At 37.2% G+C, this 15807-nt stretch overlaps 1 protein-coding gene across 5 annotated transcripts in view; it reads left to right on the top strand.

The window, feature by feature from the left end:
* Positions 1 to 15807, top strand: part of LOC131693474 (voltage-dependent T-type calcium channel subunit alpha-1G) — an 83825-nt gene that overhangs the window by 59736 nt on the left and 8282 nt on the right. For 4 of the 5 annotated variants that reach the window (XM_058981326.1, XM_058981323.1, XM_058981325.1 and 1 more), the window contains 10 exons: positions 2845 to 3000; positions 3054 to 3239; positions 3292 to 3429; positions 3487 to 3925; positions 3982 to 4534; positions 4591 to 4783; positions 4842 to 4991; positions 5360 to 5521; positions 5584 to 5802; positions 5966 to 6158. In XM_058981326.1, the coding sequence (XP_058837309.1) occupies positions 2845 to 3000; positions 3054 to 3239; positions 3292 to 3429; positions 3487 to 3925; positions 3982 to 4534; positions 4591 to 4783; positions 4842 to 4991; positions 5360 to 5521; positions 5584 to 5802; positions 5966 to 6158 (2389 nt within the window). The remainder of the gene's footprint in view (positions 1 to 2844; positions 3001 to 3053; positions 3240 to 3291; positions 3430 to 3486; positions 3926 to 3981; positions 4535 to 4590; positions 4784 to 4841; positions 4992 to 5359; positions 5522 to 5583; positions 5803 to 5965; positions 6159 to 15807) is intronic. The other variant, XM_058981324.1, reaches the window with a different exon arrangement.

A 15807-nucleotide genomic window follows, 5' to 3' on the forward strand; every position in this document is an offset into this window, starting at 1 on the left:
TTTTAATTATACTCTATTTTCTTGAATTTCATTGTAAACCTATTGATAGTTTTTCCGTAATCTTTGTTTATTTTTTTTTCTTTATTTATATCGTTTTATCTAACTTAAGAATGATTTTCCAATGGGTGATATACAACACCAGCGCCTACTCGTTCAGTGAGCCATTCACGCGACTTCAGGAGGGCCAGACATAAAGTTTTCAAAAGTGTATAACTTTTGAACGGGTGCCTATGGACAAACATTTTACCTTCGTTTTGTAGGTGAAACCTAGTCCTATCAGAATAATTGATAGTATAATTACAATTTTTGCCGATAGTAAAGTTACACGGGTTCAAAAACAGACCAAAATCAAAATCAGCTATAACTCTTTACACAGTATTCACAGCTATCTGGTCTCTTCGGAAAAGTTGTGTTTTATGATGATACCTTAGAACATTGTTAATGTGGAAAATCATAAATAAAAAAGTTATAAGTAAAAATAGGAAATGAAGGAGTTCACCATAGAGAACTTCTCATAACTCGATTACTATGAGTGACAGAGACAACATGTCTTCTGCAAAATTTATAAAAATACTCTCCTCTACAACTTTGTCGAAGACAGCCAAGCGCTATCTCTTTCGGTTTAAAAGTTAAATTTTCTGTAGCCTACCATGATGAATTTAAAAAAAAAATATTACCAAAAGATGGCGCTTTTTACACACACAAACATTGAAGAATATGTGAAATCGCTAATATGGACAGTTTTGACTCCAATGAATTAAGTACCTCAAAACGCTGTTTTGAGCCACTGTGCATTAAGGAGAAATATAGCATAGTGTATATTGCATTGGCTTGCTAAGCCAAACCAAGTTTTGATTTTAATATTTTTCATCAGCTTAATCAGAATTCCTTTTCTTGCGAGGCATCAGGCAGGACTAAGGGTTTACTCAGAAACACAGGTTTTTTGAAGCTAGTGTCAATCCAAGTCCCGTCACTAAGTTTGTGTTGAATTCTGATGAGACGAAGTCGAAGCGTAAATGCCATAACTAATTTAGTTCAATGTTATTTTGTTGCCATGGTAATAGCAAAACGAACTTCCATTTTCCAATGGAAACTATTCCTAGCAGACTGAGAAAACGTTTATAAAATCACTTCTGTTACCAGAAACGCACTGGGATGAATCCAAGATGAAATTTTGATTTTGAAATGAATATTGTACAATACGTGTACGTTGGTCATATTTGGTTTAAAGTAATATAAAATTGAAACTAATTCAAAATTTCTTAACAAGTTGAAAATTTTCGGAGAGGTCCGGGCCCCCAGGATCCTCCTCCTGGATCCGCTACTGTCCAAGACATAGACTGATATTTCCATTACATTGCTTCGTGCGGTCTATTTGAACAAATTGTTACGATCCCCGGGAGACGAACCAATGTTGTTCGGAATTCGGATGATTCACAAAATCCACTGCGGAATCACGCTTTACTATTTTTTTTATTGAAGTGACCTCTTATGGAGCGCTAGTTTTAGTTGCCAATGAAAATGTTTTCGCTGCTGCCACGCAACGCCTACTCTTTTTTTCTACTTTTCAACTCGTAAGATTTGAATTTGCTCCATCAACAAGCGGACTTGAACGTTTAGTTCACTACGCTGCCACGTTTGAATTCGACTCTTATGTTTTAATCAGTAAATTTGAAAGGCACTTGTTCTCTATACTAGCACCATACATTTAAAATTGTCATTTAAAAATGATGCAATTTTAACAAATAAGGAAAAACACCACCGACATTTTGAAGTTTTATTTTATTCCACGGGTTTCCTAAATTTGAAATTTTGTAACCCACTTCGCCAATGTAAAATACACTTCTTTTCCAATTCTTTATAGTTAAGACAATGAACCTTGATTTTCTCTATAACCACAGCCTACCACAACAACGTCACTTGATGTGAAATAATAACCCTAACTATTTCAAATTTTACAACAAAATGGCTCCCAAAACAATTATGTTAGCTCTATAGTCAAGTTTAAAACTTTTATAGAATAGATTTTTGCAAGCTGTATTGTGAACTATTTAGATTTTCAGTATCAATTCAATATTCACATATCGGATTTCGTACAACACTATTTTGATAATTTGTTATAGATATAGATTTGATTTAAAAGAAGTTATTTGAGGCATATAATTTCTCCCATCATTCATTAACATCATCAACTAGAGCGTAAACATCTTTTTTCTATCATACTGATGCTGCATTTACATCCAAAGTTAACATTTGTTGTAGTTCTTTAGAGGAATCAGAATATCTACTGCAAATTGAGTGATTTAAAACTGTCAGTAAATAAAGAAACTGATCGCCCTAGAGACAAATGATTTAGTAAAATATAAAAATGATTATGGGTATCCATTACCAAATCAAACCATGCTATTTATAGTGTAATGTGTTTGTACTCAGTTATATAAAGTACTGAAGCAACAGTAGAGTGAAATGTCAACCTTTTCTATTTGAAATAAAATTTGATTCATAATAACAGTGCTCTGTGATCAATGGGACACAGTCACTGATTGAAAATTGCTTCATTTTTATTTATATGTTTTCAAGAAATACAAAATGTAACTCAATTCGAAATTTAAAACTGAACCCTTACTTTTTTTGCTTTTTTGTGAACTTTCTGTTTGTACTAACTTTGTAAAAAGCCTCCTCGTTGATTCATTGCATCTATGATGAATGTTACTAGATTTCCAATTTGATACTGCTTGCATGGGTTGGATACTTCTATAACGTACTACTCACCTGTTGTTGTTGTAGTATTTGCCTGCAAATGATTTGATTAGCGAATTTAATTAAACATTTTTCATCGTACAGATTCTTACCCAAGAGGACTGGAACGTTGTCCTGTTCAATGGAATGGAAAAAACAAGTCACTGGGCTGCCCTGTACTTTGTAACCTTGATGACATTTGGCAATTACGTGCTGTTCAACCTGTTGGTAGCCATTTTAGTCGAAGGTTTTAGTTCGGAGGTGAGTTTTTGTTGACAACTTGACTACTTTGATTAAAAAAATCTACTCATCAGAGAAATGAAAGACGAGAACGTGAACAACGAGAACTGGTAAAAGCAAAATTGAATGCTGAATCTTTAGCGGCCCAAGAACAAAACAGCGACATTTTCGATGATCCGAAAAGTTTCTCCGAGTCAACTACCAGTGACAGTTACAATGAAGCACGAGGAAAGTGGTTCAGTGCAGAAGAGTTGCGAATGGTTTGTTATGATATTTTGTTGAGTTTCACGCGCTTACTTATTTTAAAAACAGCAGATCAGGGATATAAAATGCAACATTCAAAAGCAACGCCTGCTACAGCCGGAATATGATAACATCAATTTGTCTATACCGAAGCTGAACTCGGACAAAGACGCCATAAATTCTGCTGATTTACACGCAACGAAAAAGGTTGTATAATACAGTTATATATTTCAAAAAATCGTGACAATTTCTATTTCTTTGTAGAAAAAATGCGAGCCACTAATGTTGTACAACATACAACACATAGATGCTCCCATTATAACCACAACGGCAGCTACTCCTCAAGATTCCCCAAACGGAACTCTCGATACGGGAATCGATTTCAAACATTGGGAAAACCTTGACATGCAGCACACGGAGAAAAGTGAAAGTGTTTCGTTACTGAAACCACCCCCAGTCCTTGGTTCATTGAAAGCACTAGACGATCGATCGTTCCTAGAGGGGACACCTGTGTTTAATGAAATTCGAAGAAAATCTGAGAAAACCCACAATACTTTGAGTGAGTATCGACAAGCAGTAAGTAATCGGATTCAACTATCCGGTTCGAGTGACACCCAAGAAAAACTAGCAATTCCACGAAAGTGTAGCTTGAAGCTGCAAAACAATGCATTGAAAGAGAAAGAAGTACTAAACAATGGAAGAGGTGAGATCAATATATACTCAAAATTTCATGTTATAACCATTCCCAAAAATTTGTAGGCCAAACATTATCCAGCATGCGAAAAAATAATACCTTACTGCAAAAAAGTTACCGCATTCAAAACGATACTCAACGGGACAAATATAGCGGACCCCGGAGAAACTCAACGAGGCGATCGTCCTCGGTCAGGGCCGGCAGTAAGACGGGAAGTATCGCTAGCAACATAAGCGCCTCCTCCTACTCCAAGTATCCGTACAACGAAAACGATCAGTTCTTTTTCGATCGGAAAAATTCGATCCGGCTGAGTGACATAAAAAGTCCGAACAATGCTCGTCGAATGTCGGCAATTGAGCAAACCTATCGGAAGCACTCGCGGGTCGCTTTGCACAACTTTGAGCTGAGAAAGATTCAGGAAGAACTTAGCAAAAACAGTAATCAACCGGTGAATACGGTTGAGCAGGAAGCTCGCAACTCGGTGCCGGAGATTTTGAATGTAAGGCACAAGAAGAAGTCGAAAAGTCGGTTGAAGCAGTTCTTCCGTTATGTTACGCCACAGAATTTTATCGAGGATCGAGATTTGTACACTTTGTACATATTTCCCGAGGACAACAGGTAGTTGGTTGAATGCGCCGAATGTTTTGTTTGTTAAAACTTTTGTTTATTTTCAGATTCCGGCAAATATGTAGCTGGTTTGTTAATCAGAAGTGGTTCGATAATGTGATCCTGTTGTTCATTGCTTTGAACTGTATAACGTTGGCAATGGAGAGACCAAATATACCACCCAATTGTCCGGAAAGATACTTCTTGGCAACCGCGAATTATGTGTTCACGGCAGTGTTTGCTGTAGAAATGTTTATCAAGGTTTTATCATGATAACAATTTATGAGTAAAACCTCTCACGAAATATTTACTTTTGCAGGTGGTAGCAACTGGTATGTTCTACGGACCAGACGCATATTTTACATCCGGTTGGAACATTATGGATGGTTCGCTTGTTATTATATCAATCATAGATCTACTGATGTCTCTGATTAGTGAATCAAGTCCTAGAATATTCGGTATTTTAAGGGTAAGTATAATTACTGTATTCTTGGAGGTTATTCCAGAATTTGGTAACTCATTTGTTTTGTTGTAAGGCTGTCTGTATCAGTCTCCAATGCCTACTTTTAAATAAAAAAAAACGAACCAGACAACGGTAAACCGAAGGATAGACCAAACAAGATGCGCGTTGTTACGCCCGATTGCTTAGCAAATGCTATGTGACCTGAGTCTTCATGGCCTACCATTGTATCAGGGTTTGTTCGGAGCTCTTCAAAGTTGATTCCATGTCGTGAAAGATTTTTAGTTCAAGATACTTTTTTTTAAATTGAAGATTATTCTTGTTAATCTTAGTCAAACTTGCACTATGATTGATTGTTTCTTTTCACTCGTCACTAGGTTTTCAGACTTCTACGGTCACTACGGCCCTTGCGAGTTATAAACAGAGCTCCTGGTTTGAAATTAGTCGTGCAAACATTACTGTCATCTCTACGACCTATCGGAAATATAGTACTGATATGTTGCACATTCTTCATTATTTTTGGCATCTTAGGAGTTCAGGTATGGTAACATATCAAAAACCGAAATTTCAACGCAATAATCAAAAATTTTCCTACTTGTAGCTCTTCAAAGGCACCTTTTTCTATTGCGAAGGAGAGAACATCAAAGGAGTTAAAACGAAGGATGAATGTAGAAAAAGTGACGGAAATGTGTGGATAAATAGAAAATATAATTTTGACGATCTTGGAAAAGCGTTGATGTCACTGTTCGTACTGTCATCGCGAGATGGTTGGGTCAACATCATGTACACGGGACTTGACGCTGTGGGCGTAGACATGCAGGTAAGCTCAACGACGTTCCATTTGATCATTGACCGTTATGAAATTCTAGCGGAATCTTCTTAGAGTTTCAAGCAGTCGCCTAAATGTAGGCATTTATGCGAGCCTCGTGGGGATTAAACACTGTCGGTGATTCAAAACAAACCTTCATTATAACTATTTTCAGCCAATTGTCAACTATAATGAATGGCGGCTGCTCTATTTCATCGCATTCATCCTACTGGTGGGTTTTTTCGTTCTGAACATGTTCGTCGGAGTCGTGGTGGAAAACTTCCACCGCTGCCGTGAGGAGCAAGAGAAGGAAGAGAAAATTCTAAGAGCTGCAAAACGTGCCCTACAGATGGAGAAAAAGAGAAGACGTGAGTATTAGTATCAAAACAGGTACATTGATTGCAGGTTGTAAATTTTATTTCAGCTATACGAGACGATTTGTTTAGTGTTTATGCTAAAATTTCTGGCTTTGAGTTTAATGTTATATAAGAATAGTAGTACGCGAATTTTAAAAACAATATAACTATAAAAATATAAGAATAAACGTGTAAATAAGAACATTTACCATAACTTCCAGTGGTAAATGGGCGTGTGCTTACATTGACCATTAAAAAGACATACAGCTAACGTTACGGTAACGAGTGTACCAAAATATTAAAAACGAGAAAATATTGTTCTACGCACAGTAGGCTGATAGAGAAATATAGTAAAGACGAACAGTTGCACGTGAACTGCAATGAAGAAAATCATAAAATGGAGGATTTCGTTACATTCCTTAAACATGTGCTTAGATTGTTGCTAATATTACTTCCAATCTAGAACTATTCATAAACTACTTCAAACGGTATTCATGAAGTAGCTCCATACCCAAACTCGCTTACTACTATTTCTACAGATGTCATTCCAAACTGTTTCAGTACAATACTGAGAATAATATAATAAATAATACAGAAAAAATACGTTGGAAAATTACAACCGGCCATCCTAGATAAATATTATTATTTATTTTTTAACTAGTCCTAACCGGGCTTATATATGATTAGGAGTCAAATTGCACATCCGCAAATCGCTTGCCAGATTAGGAATTAATTAGCGAATTTGTACATTATATTCCGTGCACTTAGAGATATGGACATCCACCACAATGTAGAACGGTTTTATGACCAATATCTGGTTCAGATTGCTAATATTTTTACGTTTAGTCCAAACAGTTCCTTCGGTTTTTGTACAAAGTTAATGATCTTTCGTAAATGTTAAGCCGTGTGGTGTCCGGCGGGCTGAAATCTTTTTGCACTATTTCAACCAAGAATAGAACCTCTGGGAACTGCTCCCATGTCGTAAGAGGCGACTAACAACATGCTAGGAGTTCCTAGGCCGACGTTTTGCTCCGTACCGAAGACTTAATCTGGACGGACCTTAAGGTTTTCCATATTACCCTCTTTCCAGTCTGTATTTAGTGAATCACTGACATATACTCACCTTTTCTGATTCGCCTTTCTTGATTGTGTACCAACGTTTTAAGTTTCTTCTGGCGGTTGTATATTAGCCGTAAATGACGAAATCTAATTCTACACTAAGTAACAGAATATATTAATATACCGGCACTTCCACGCCAAGGTTTAACTTCCAAAGCTTTGGTTTAAAAACCGTTTTTAAAAAATGGAAACTTTCATGTAGGAAATTTATTGAATTGGCCTAAGATGGAGCTGTCGAATTTCACAAAAAGCTTTTTATGTTGCAAGTGATCTGTAGTTGTGTTAAATTAGGTATTTTTCTATTATATTTGGAACCGTCTACCGACAAATCTACATTTACGAATACCTCCAAAAGTGACTCCTTGAGGTCTCATGAAGCCCTGACACTAGCTTTATGATACTTTTGCTTTTCTAAACAGTAATAAAAATCTCAACATTCAAGAACTTCACTTTGTCAGAAAATGTAGGGCCATCGGAAGCTAAAACTTCGTAAAATCGCACTCCTGGTCCTTTTTTCAGTGCAGTACTCTACGTCACTCGTTCAAATTTGCACCGCTCTTATGGTAGTCGGTATTTGCTAGTATTACTGTTCTCCCATCCATTCTGGTAGTCAAACGGTGGGATAGCAAAATTCTTACAAGTTTCCTATCTCATGCCTCCACGCGAGTCTAAGTCTATTGATGACATTTGGTCCTTAGACCGCAGAATGAGAGGGTGCGAACAGAATGAGAGGGTGCGAACAGAATGAGAGGGTGCGAACAGATCTAGTCGAGAAAACATTGCCGTAAAAATGAATAGTTGATCGGAAATTAGCCCCAATACGACTAATCTGACTAGTATCTATGAACACGGGTCAATACGTATTGAAAATTCGCCGCGTCTGTTTTTATGAACCTAATTTAAAGCTCCGTTATTGCTAACAAGCCCGTGCATCAGGTTAACAATCCTTTATATTTCCCTTCAGTGTTCGGTATTATCGCTCGTATACTTGTATTCCACAAACAATCCGATATGGAAAATAAGAAATACTTTCCTTGATTTATAACATCTCTCGCTATTTTTGCCTGTATAATGTGTTATCACTCGGTAGTTTTCAAGCCAATAAATATATCGTAGAGAAGAAGTAGCGAATTCTGTCCAAATACTGTTGCAATAAATAGTGATCCGGCCCATTACGCGGATAAGATTAGCTTTTCTAGGCAATACTCCCACGGTCGGCCGTGTGGAGTTCAAATTGCTTTTGTTTAGGGAACATAGTATACTCTCGGTAGCCGGCTGCCCAGAGTTTAAAAATAACCAAAAACTAAACAAGATCATCTCTTTTTCGAGTGATCGTGCACTCGAAGACTAACTAAACAACTACCTAATAAAACATGCTTTACAGGTCGCATCGTTTGCTTGGAGCGAATCCTAGACCTGATACCCTTCCAAACCACCAACTCCGCGACACCTATGGAAGAGTCTGATGAATCGTCGTCCTTCCGTTAAGTAGGTGGAGCATCAACACTTCCCGTCTACCTTATCCTTTATCCTTCCCCGTGAACGATGGAGATGGGGGCGGCCGGCAATGATGGCTATCATGCTGTTGAGGTTTTAATATGGGTCGGATTGGTATGAATTCCTACTTACCACTTACTAAGCAACTCTTATTAGATAATCAGCAGTCAAACATGATGAAGTCAGTGTGCAATCCGCCAAAATCATCGTCACAACGCAACGCAACGCAACGCAAAGTTAATGATCTTTCGTAAATGTTGCCTTAACTTGAATCGAAATGATAGGCCGTTTTTCGTGTCACCTGATTTATTCATGTTGATTGAACTTCTTGATATAATGAAATGCGGTTACAGGTTCGATTTCGTGTTATTTACCGTCCCATCGATGAGTGGTGTTTCGATTTTTGACGTGAATGGCCCAAACTTTCTTGCGCGCTGTATGTAAATGATGCACTTTAAACGGATAAAAGTAAACAATTATTACAAGAACTATTTCAAGTACATCCGCGACCGTCACCAACGTCGGAACCCGTCGAGCCGAAAACCCGGACTCGCAACCTATCACAATCACCCTAACAAGATTTTTCCCCGACTTGGAGCTGGTCGATAGCTCCCAGCATTCCTTGTGCTCCTGGGTTCCTCTACGTATGACTGTCCAATTGACTCCTCGGCGTACGCTGTCGCTAGGTAACCAGTGTATCCTCTCGTCATCACTACCTCTGCAGGATTTTTAGACCACTTGGAACTTCTCACCTCCTCCTTTTAGTTTTTTATTCAACGTCAGGGCGGTGACTTTACGATCTGCACTCTAGATATCAACCCATCCACACATGGACCGGTACCACCGGCTCTTCCTGCTACTAGGTACTGCTAACTTGCTGCTCTTTTCTCCATTTTCTCAGGAGCTCAGATCGAATTAGTGTTCCTGCTCTGTGGACGGCATTCCATATGCTTTCGTTTCTATACATTTCAGCAACGATATACGCTAAGCAAAGACACGCTGCTACGGATATAGGATCACCAAGTAGCACATGCTCCGGTGTCTCCTCCACATTCACACACTTCGGACAGAAGGATGACATTGCGTGGCCGAAACAATTATAACCATATCGATTTTGTTGGCTATTTTCGGCAAATTTAAGACTAAGAGAAACGAAAGCAATGCAATTGAAAGACGGATAGGTATTCTAGAGCGAATCAGTTATAAACCTAGAACGGAAAACTAGGACTAGGCAGGTTTATACGGACATGATCGAAAGGAAAATGTGAAGAGTCTTTTGCCTTCTGCTAAGTAGGAGTTTGGCGCTCCACCCAAGTTTACCGCATGGTCATTGATAGAATAAAACTCATCATGTTTTGCCGCCGATGCGGCCTAGTTTTCTGTTCTAAGTTTATAACTGATTCGCTTTAGAATACCTATCCGTCTTTCAATTTCATTGCATTCGTTTCTCTTAGTCTTAAATTTGCCGAAAATAGACTAGAAAATCGATACACTACCCATGATCCCTATTTGTTCTATTTTCTATGGGATTTTCTATGGGATTTCCTATCTTTGTGGGACTGACTTGCAATCATAGACAGTACAGTCAGTTTTTTACTTCTGGTGAATCCCTTTTCAAGAATCTGGTGGAATCCTGCTCAGGATGCTATTTAGATTCTTCTCGGGACTCTGGTGGAATAATTGGAGGCAGGTTTTTCAAAAAATTAGAAATTCTAATCATGATAATGATTTGATCAGGATTCTAACGAAATCGATTCACACGATGAATTCTTTCAGAATTCTCAATACATTTTTATCGGAATTCTTGAATTCCTTCAGAGCCCAGAGCAATCACTCGCTGCTTATTGGACATGATTCCTTCAGATTTCCACGTAGAAATATAAGAAACTTGAATAGGCCTTTATAAGAATTCCAAGCAATATTTCATCAGAATCCTGAATTAAAAAAATAGAAATGAAATACTAAGGAGCATTCCATCAGATTTCACTTCTGCTAAACTTAACAGATTTTCAAATTTATCTACTTTGATACAAGAATATAACTTTAGAAGACTATTTTCGGAATCGTAGAATGGATCTGTCGAATAAAGCAGGTGTCTTCTATAGAATGCTGAATCCATCTTTTCGAGACTATACCCGATCAGAACATCATAACAGAAAACTATCAAATTTATATATCATGTTGATATTTATTACTCTCTGTATTATCTTTATGATATACCGATCAGGAATGCAAGAAAACTTATATCAAGATTATATCTTCTGGTGCTATCATTGGATTAATAATATATTATTAATGTACGCATACAACGATGATGTTACAGTAAGTTATATATTCTTTCACAATTTTCTTTGAACGCTAACGGTTACACAAATGGCAGTCTATTTGCTTATACACTGAAGTCTCTTTTTATACGTTGCAATTCAACTTTTTAAAGCGAATTTTCGAAGTTTTTGATTTTTTTTATTTGGATTTTCAAAATTCCGCGTTTTGGGTATAGACAATTTTTAGATGCAGGTCGGAGAACTTGTCAGTGAGGTGTTTGATTGACTTACTTGGTTGCAGTTGGATTAAGAGATGACAATGCCTATTTTCTGCGACACTCATCTGACAAATAACTTCGAGTAGGAGACGTATGATTTAAATGTTAAAGCCATTATCATAAAAAGCTTTAGAATCGTGAAGTTATCAAAGAGCTTTTCTAAAGATTATAATTTTCTTATAAAACTTATTTCAAAGGATATGCAGGAAGTATCAAGCAGTTCAGACGAAATAAAGAAGCGCGAAATGAAATCAAATAGCATTTTAAAACTAGTTTTTATAGCTAAGTCAAATGAGTATATAATTAATTTTCCTCTAAGCTTTGCTATATATTGCGAAAACAAATTTTCAGGTCACAAAAAACTATCTGATATATTATACTGATCTCCAAAATTTTCTCCACATAAAAAGTGTTTGAGTTTACTTGAGTATTATATCTTTTCATTCCCGGTAAAATAAGTTTGATATTCAATGGTTCAACTGTCAAGTGATTTGATCTGGTCATCTATCTGTTATATTCGCAGTTGATAGATATAACTTCTGTGAACGATTTGCATTTCTAGCAATTTATTAGGTGCGAGATAATTGTACTGGTTTGTTTAGTCTTCCCCATATCAACAATGCCAATAACAAATCCCCAAAAGAGACTTATTTTGAAACCTCAAAACTCATTTGTTGCTTTAAATCTATGCGGAATCTTGAATAAGATTTATCATATTCTCCGTAAAATAATGTACGTAAAATATTCGCTTAATGTTACCATATCGCATCGACATTATTTCTAAAAACAATGTAAAACACGGCAACGTACAAGAGAAGCGGCAAAGCGCACTATTTAGAATCTAAAAATAGCCCCTCTTTCCTGATCTGAAAAGATATTATAAAGCTATTCAGTCTATCGTCATATAGGCAGCTGTATTAGTGAGTAAAACTGAATAAAAACAAAGTGTATGACACCAGGAAAACAAACAGCACTTAGGCTTTGGCAAAGTTCAATGTGTGCGTTCTGGAAACGTCTTCTGCATCTATAATCGTTTTGCCCTTGACGGATGCGTGGAATATTATGCTAACATTAAACATCAGTCGAAAACAACGTCGTTGGTTCATGCAGAAAACTTCCCCATCAAACTCAGAATACCCAGGTTCAAAGCGGCAATTTCGACAAACAATAATTTGCGTGTCATATATTTACAATAACAATCACCCAGCAGGTATGCAATCATTTGGCAATGTTATAAAAGCTTTTGCTGCATGAAGCTTTTTGCTCCAAAGCAAAAAGCGCCCTAATGTATGCTTTATTTTTCTCATATTCTATTTTTAGACGTGCACGCTAAAATCGTTGATATTACACAATAAGTAATACAAGCTATGTTGGGGTGTATTATGCTATCTCAAGTTGTTATGATCGTGTTATATTGCTATCAACCTTTGTTATAAATGTGATATTCGTAGAGAATTTTTTGTTAGAATTTTTGTTATTTTAACACCTAACGGTTTCTACTTTATAACAAAATTTGATAGGAAATTTTTCGTAACAAAATATCAGCATGAGTTATAATTGTGTTATTTCCTCCTGGTCGGGTAGCTCTTTACTACGTTGGGTTAAAAAACAACAGAACAACTTATGTGCCAATATTTATGGTCATCCTGAGGTTTAAAACCGGATCTGCCTCAAAAGTTTTAGCATCCCGAAAAAAGTCCATATGCAAAATTTTAGCTCAATAGGTCATGGTTAAGGGATCGCGCAAAATTGTGAAACTTCAAACATTTTCACCCATGAAAAAACCAAAGGGGCTCATCGAAATTAAAAAAAATCTACGTAGGGTAGACGAGCCCTTGTTCATCTCATTAGTCAGGATGTTACACTATTTCATTGATAACTCGAACTAGATAACGCTTAAATAGGTTTTAACATCCTTGCTTTGTTCCTAAGAAGCAACACAATAAAAAATCTGACCTCGCGTTTGAACGAAGTGAAAAGCCGATTACAACGCCCCCTTATTCATCCTACCATTTAAGGTAATGCGTTGAACAGAGATAGCAGACACTGCTCTAACTAATGTATTCAAATGGGTGGGATGAATACAGGAGCTAAGATGAACTAGGGCACAGGTACCCTACCAGTTGAAGTTTTCTTTTAATATTTCAATAGACTCCGCAACGGCGCACAGTGGCGGGTCTTCAAACAAAAGTCGGACAAAACCTCAAATGTTACCTAATTTGGCTAAAAATCACAATTTAAGATAATTTTGAGGTGCTGAGCTCATTTTTTATGTCAAAAATCGCAAAATATTAAATGCATTTTTCCATACAGTGTCATTGAACCTTTCTTATAACTTTGATCCCGTATAACGTGTTGGTTTACTGTAGATTGTCTAACTATTTTGCACAAAACACCATGCGCCTCCATATCAGCAACAAAGCTTCAAAATATCCTTAAACCTTTTTGCGCACCTAGGCGCAGAACGAGACTATGATATTCAAAAAGTAGATGTTATTTGCCGTAGAATGTATACTATGTGACCGTTCCGAAATGATTCCGAAATTTGTGCAGAATAATTTAGTGAAAAAAGTATTTTTGATCTGACCACCTCAAACATATTTAAATTAAAAAGTCATAGTTCCAAGCAAATTTACCAAATGTATTTTATTCACTAACCAAGTTCTTTCGTTCCTCTACACAATGAAACTAGTTGTGCTAAAATCACACCAAAATCAAAAGAGCAACATGCATTTGAAGTGAACAGAGCAATGGTGGTTTCGGAAATGAAAATCATTAAAATATCCGGACTTTGCTACGTTTAAACTCATGTTAAAAATCGTGTTCTTATCCAATGATCATAAAATTTTGAATACACATTATTCAATACATGAGAAATTTATGAAAAATAGATAATATCAATATTTCGAAAATAAATTTTTGAGGTTTTGGCCAACCTCCAGCCACTGTGCGGCGTTCATGTGGTGAGAATGCGCTCGACAAAACCTATTCCTTCTTACTTGAGCTTCTCAGGCAAATGCCCTCAAGGTATTACACATTCTCAACTAGTCACGTATCCAGGGCAGATTCCTACGTGCCAATATTGCGATCAGCCGCTACACCACGGAAAACCTTGCGCAAAGACTGGAAATTCCACGTGATACGACCAAAGCCGATATACAGTCTTCGTATGCTAAACCACAACCGGTTGGTAAACCAACGGCTGATCGAATCCAGTACCACTAAACCAACTGCCATTACCAACATCGAAGTAACAACAATTACAGCAAATGTTTCCAAACCAACACCACCAATAAGGAATCAAATACCGATGAAGAAGGATTTACAATAGCGACCCGTAAGCACAAACAACAAATAAGAACATCCGACCGTGAGCAACATTAATGCCGTACCGATGACGACTTGGACATAAACGAAAACGCGAGAGAAGACGGACCGAATGACCCCCAAGCTGCGGAAAAAAACGCATCTAATATTTCACCACCTAGGAAGAGGATCTCAACACGCAGCAGTAAGATGCGAAATTGTGATGAATTGGTATCGAAGTCGAAGTACTCTGCAAACTCGTTGAAGCGACGAACCATCGCTAAAATCGGACTATTGGCAGCATAGTTAGTGTTACGCATTTCGATGTGTAGCAATGTTCAAGGGCAAAGAACTTGGATTGGGGCGTAGTGGTTGATTTGTCCAAGGAGATCGGATACATCGTACTTAGCCAACATCAGATTAGGTATGAAAATGGCCTGCGCAGCAAAATATGTAGTCCTAATAGCCTGCAACGGTTCTCATATGGTGGTAGGTCCAACGGATCATGCCAAGGCAATTGACGTAAATATATCGTTTAAATTTGCGCTGGACAGCTTCAATCTATTCACTCCACGTTGCATGATAAGGGCACCAGACGATGTTTGCAAACTCCAACTGCGAGTGCACCAGTGAACAATTTAAAGCTTTGAAACACAATGGATCCCGGAATTCGCTGGAAATTTTGAACACTTTTGTGTTCAGCAGTCGATTTGCTTTATCAATAGTCGCAGAGTAGATATTGGTATAAGTTAGCCTTACATCAAGAATAACGCCTAGATCTTTTACGTGGTCAACACGTTGCAGCTGAGTGCCAGCAATGTTGTAGTTGAAATTAAGAATGTCCCTTCTACGATGGAAACTGATGACAAAACATTTCGCAACACTAAGGATCAACATGTTTCTTTGACACCAGTTGTAAAATGTGTTAATGAGACACTGTGAATGTGATAGATATTTCCACAATAATATTGAACATAACCAGCTAATGAATCATAAGTTGGATAAATGAGAATGGTACAATTGCACCACTAGGTGAATTAAAATCGGTTTTTGTATTTCATTTTTCTATATACCACCGCTAGAAATAACCACCGAACAATTTCAAGTTGTCTGGATCGACCTGGGTATCTTATCGGTGCAGAAATTTGATGAAAAGTATGCAGCAACCAGCAACGTTTTAACACCTATTAATACATT

This window comes from Topomyia yanbarensis, chromosome 3, assembly GCF_030247195.1.
Source record: "Topomyia yanbarensis strain Yona2022 chromosome 3, ASM3024719v1, whole genome shotgun sequence".
Lineage (NCBI taxonomy): Eukaryota > Metazoa > Arthropoda > Insecta > Diptera > Culicidae > Topomyia > Topomyia yanbarensis.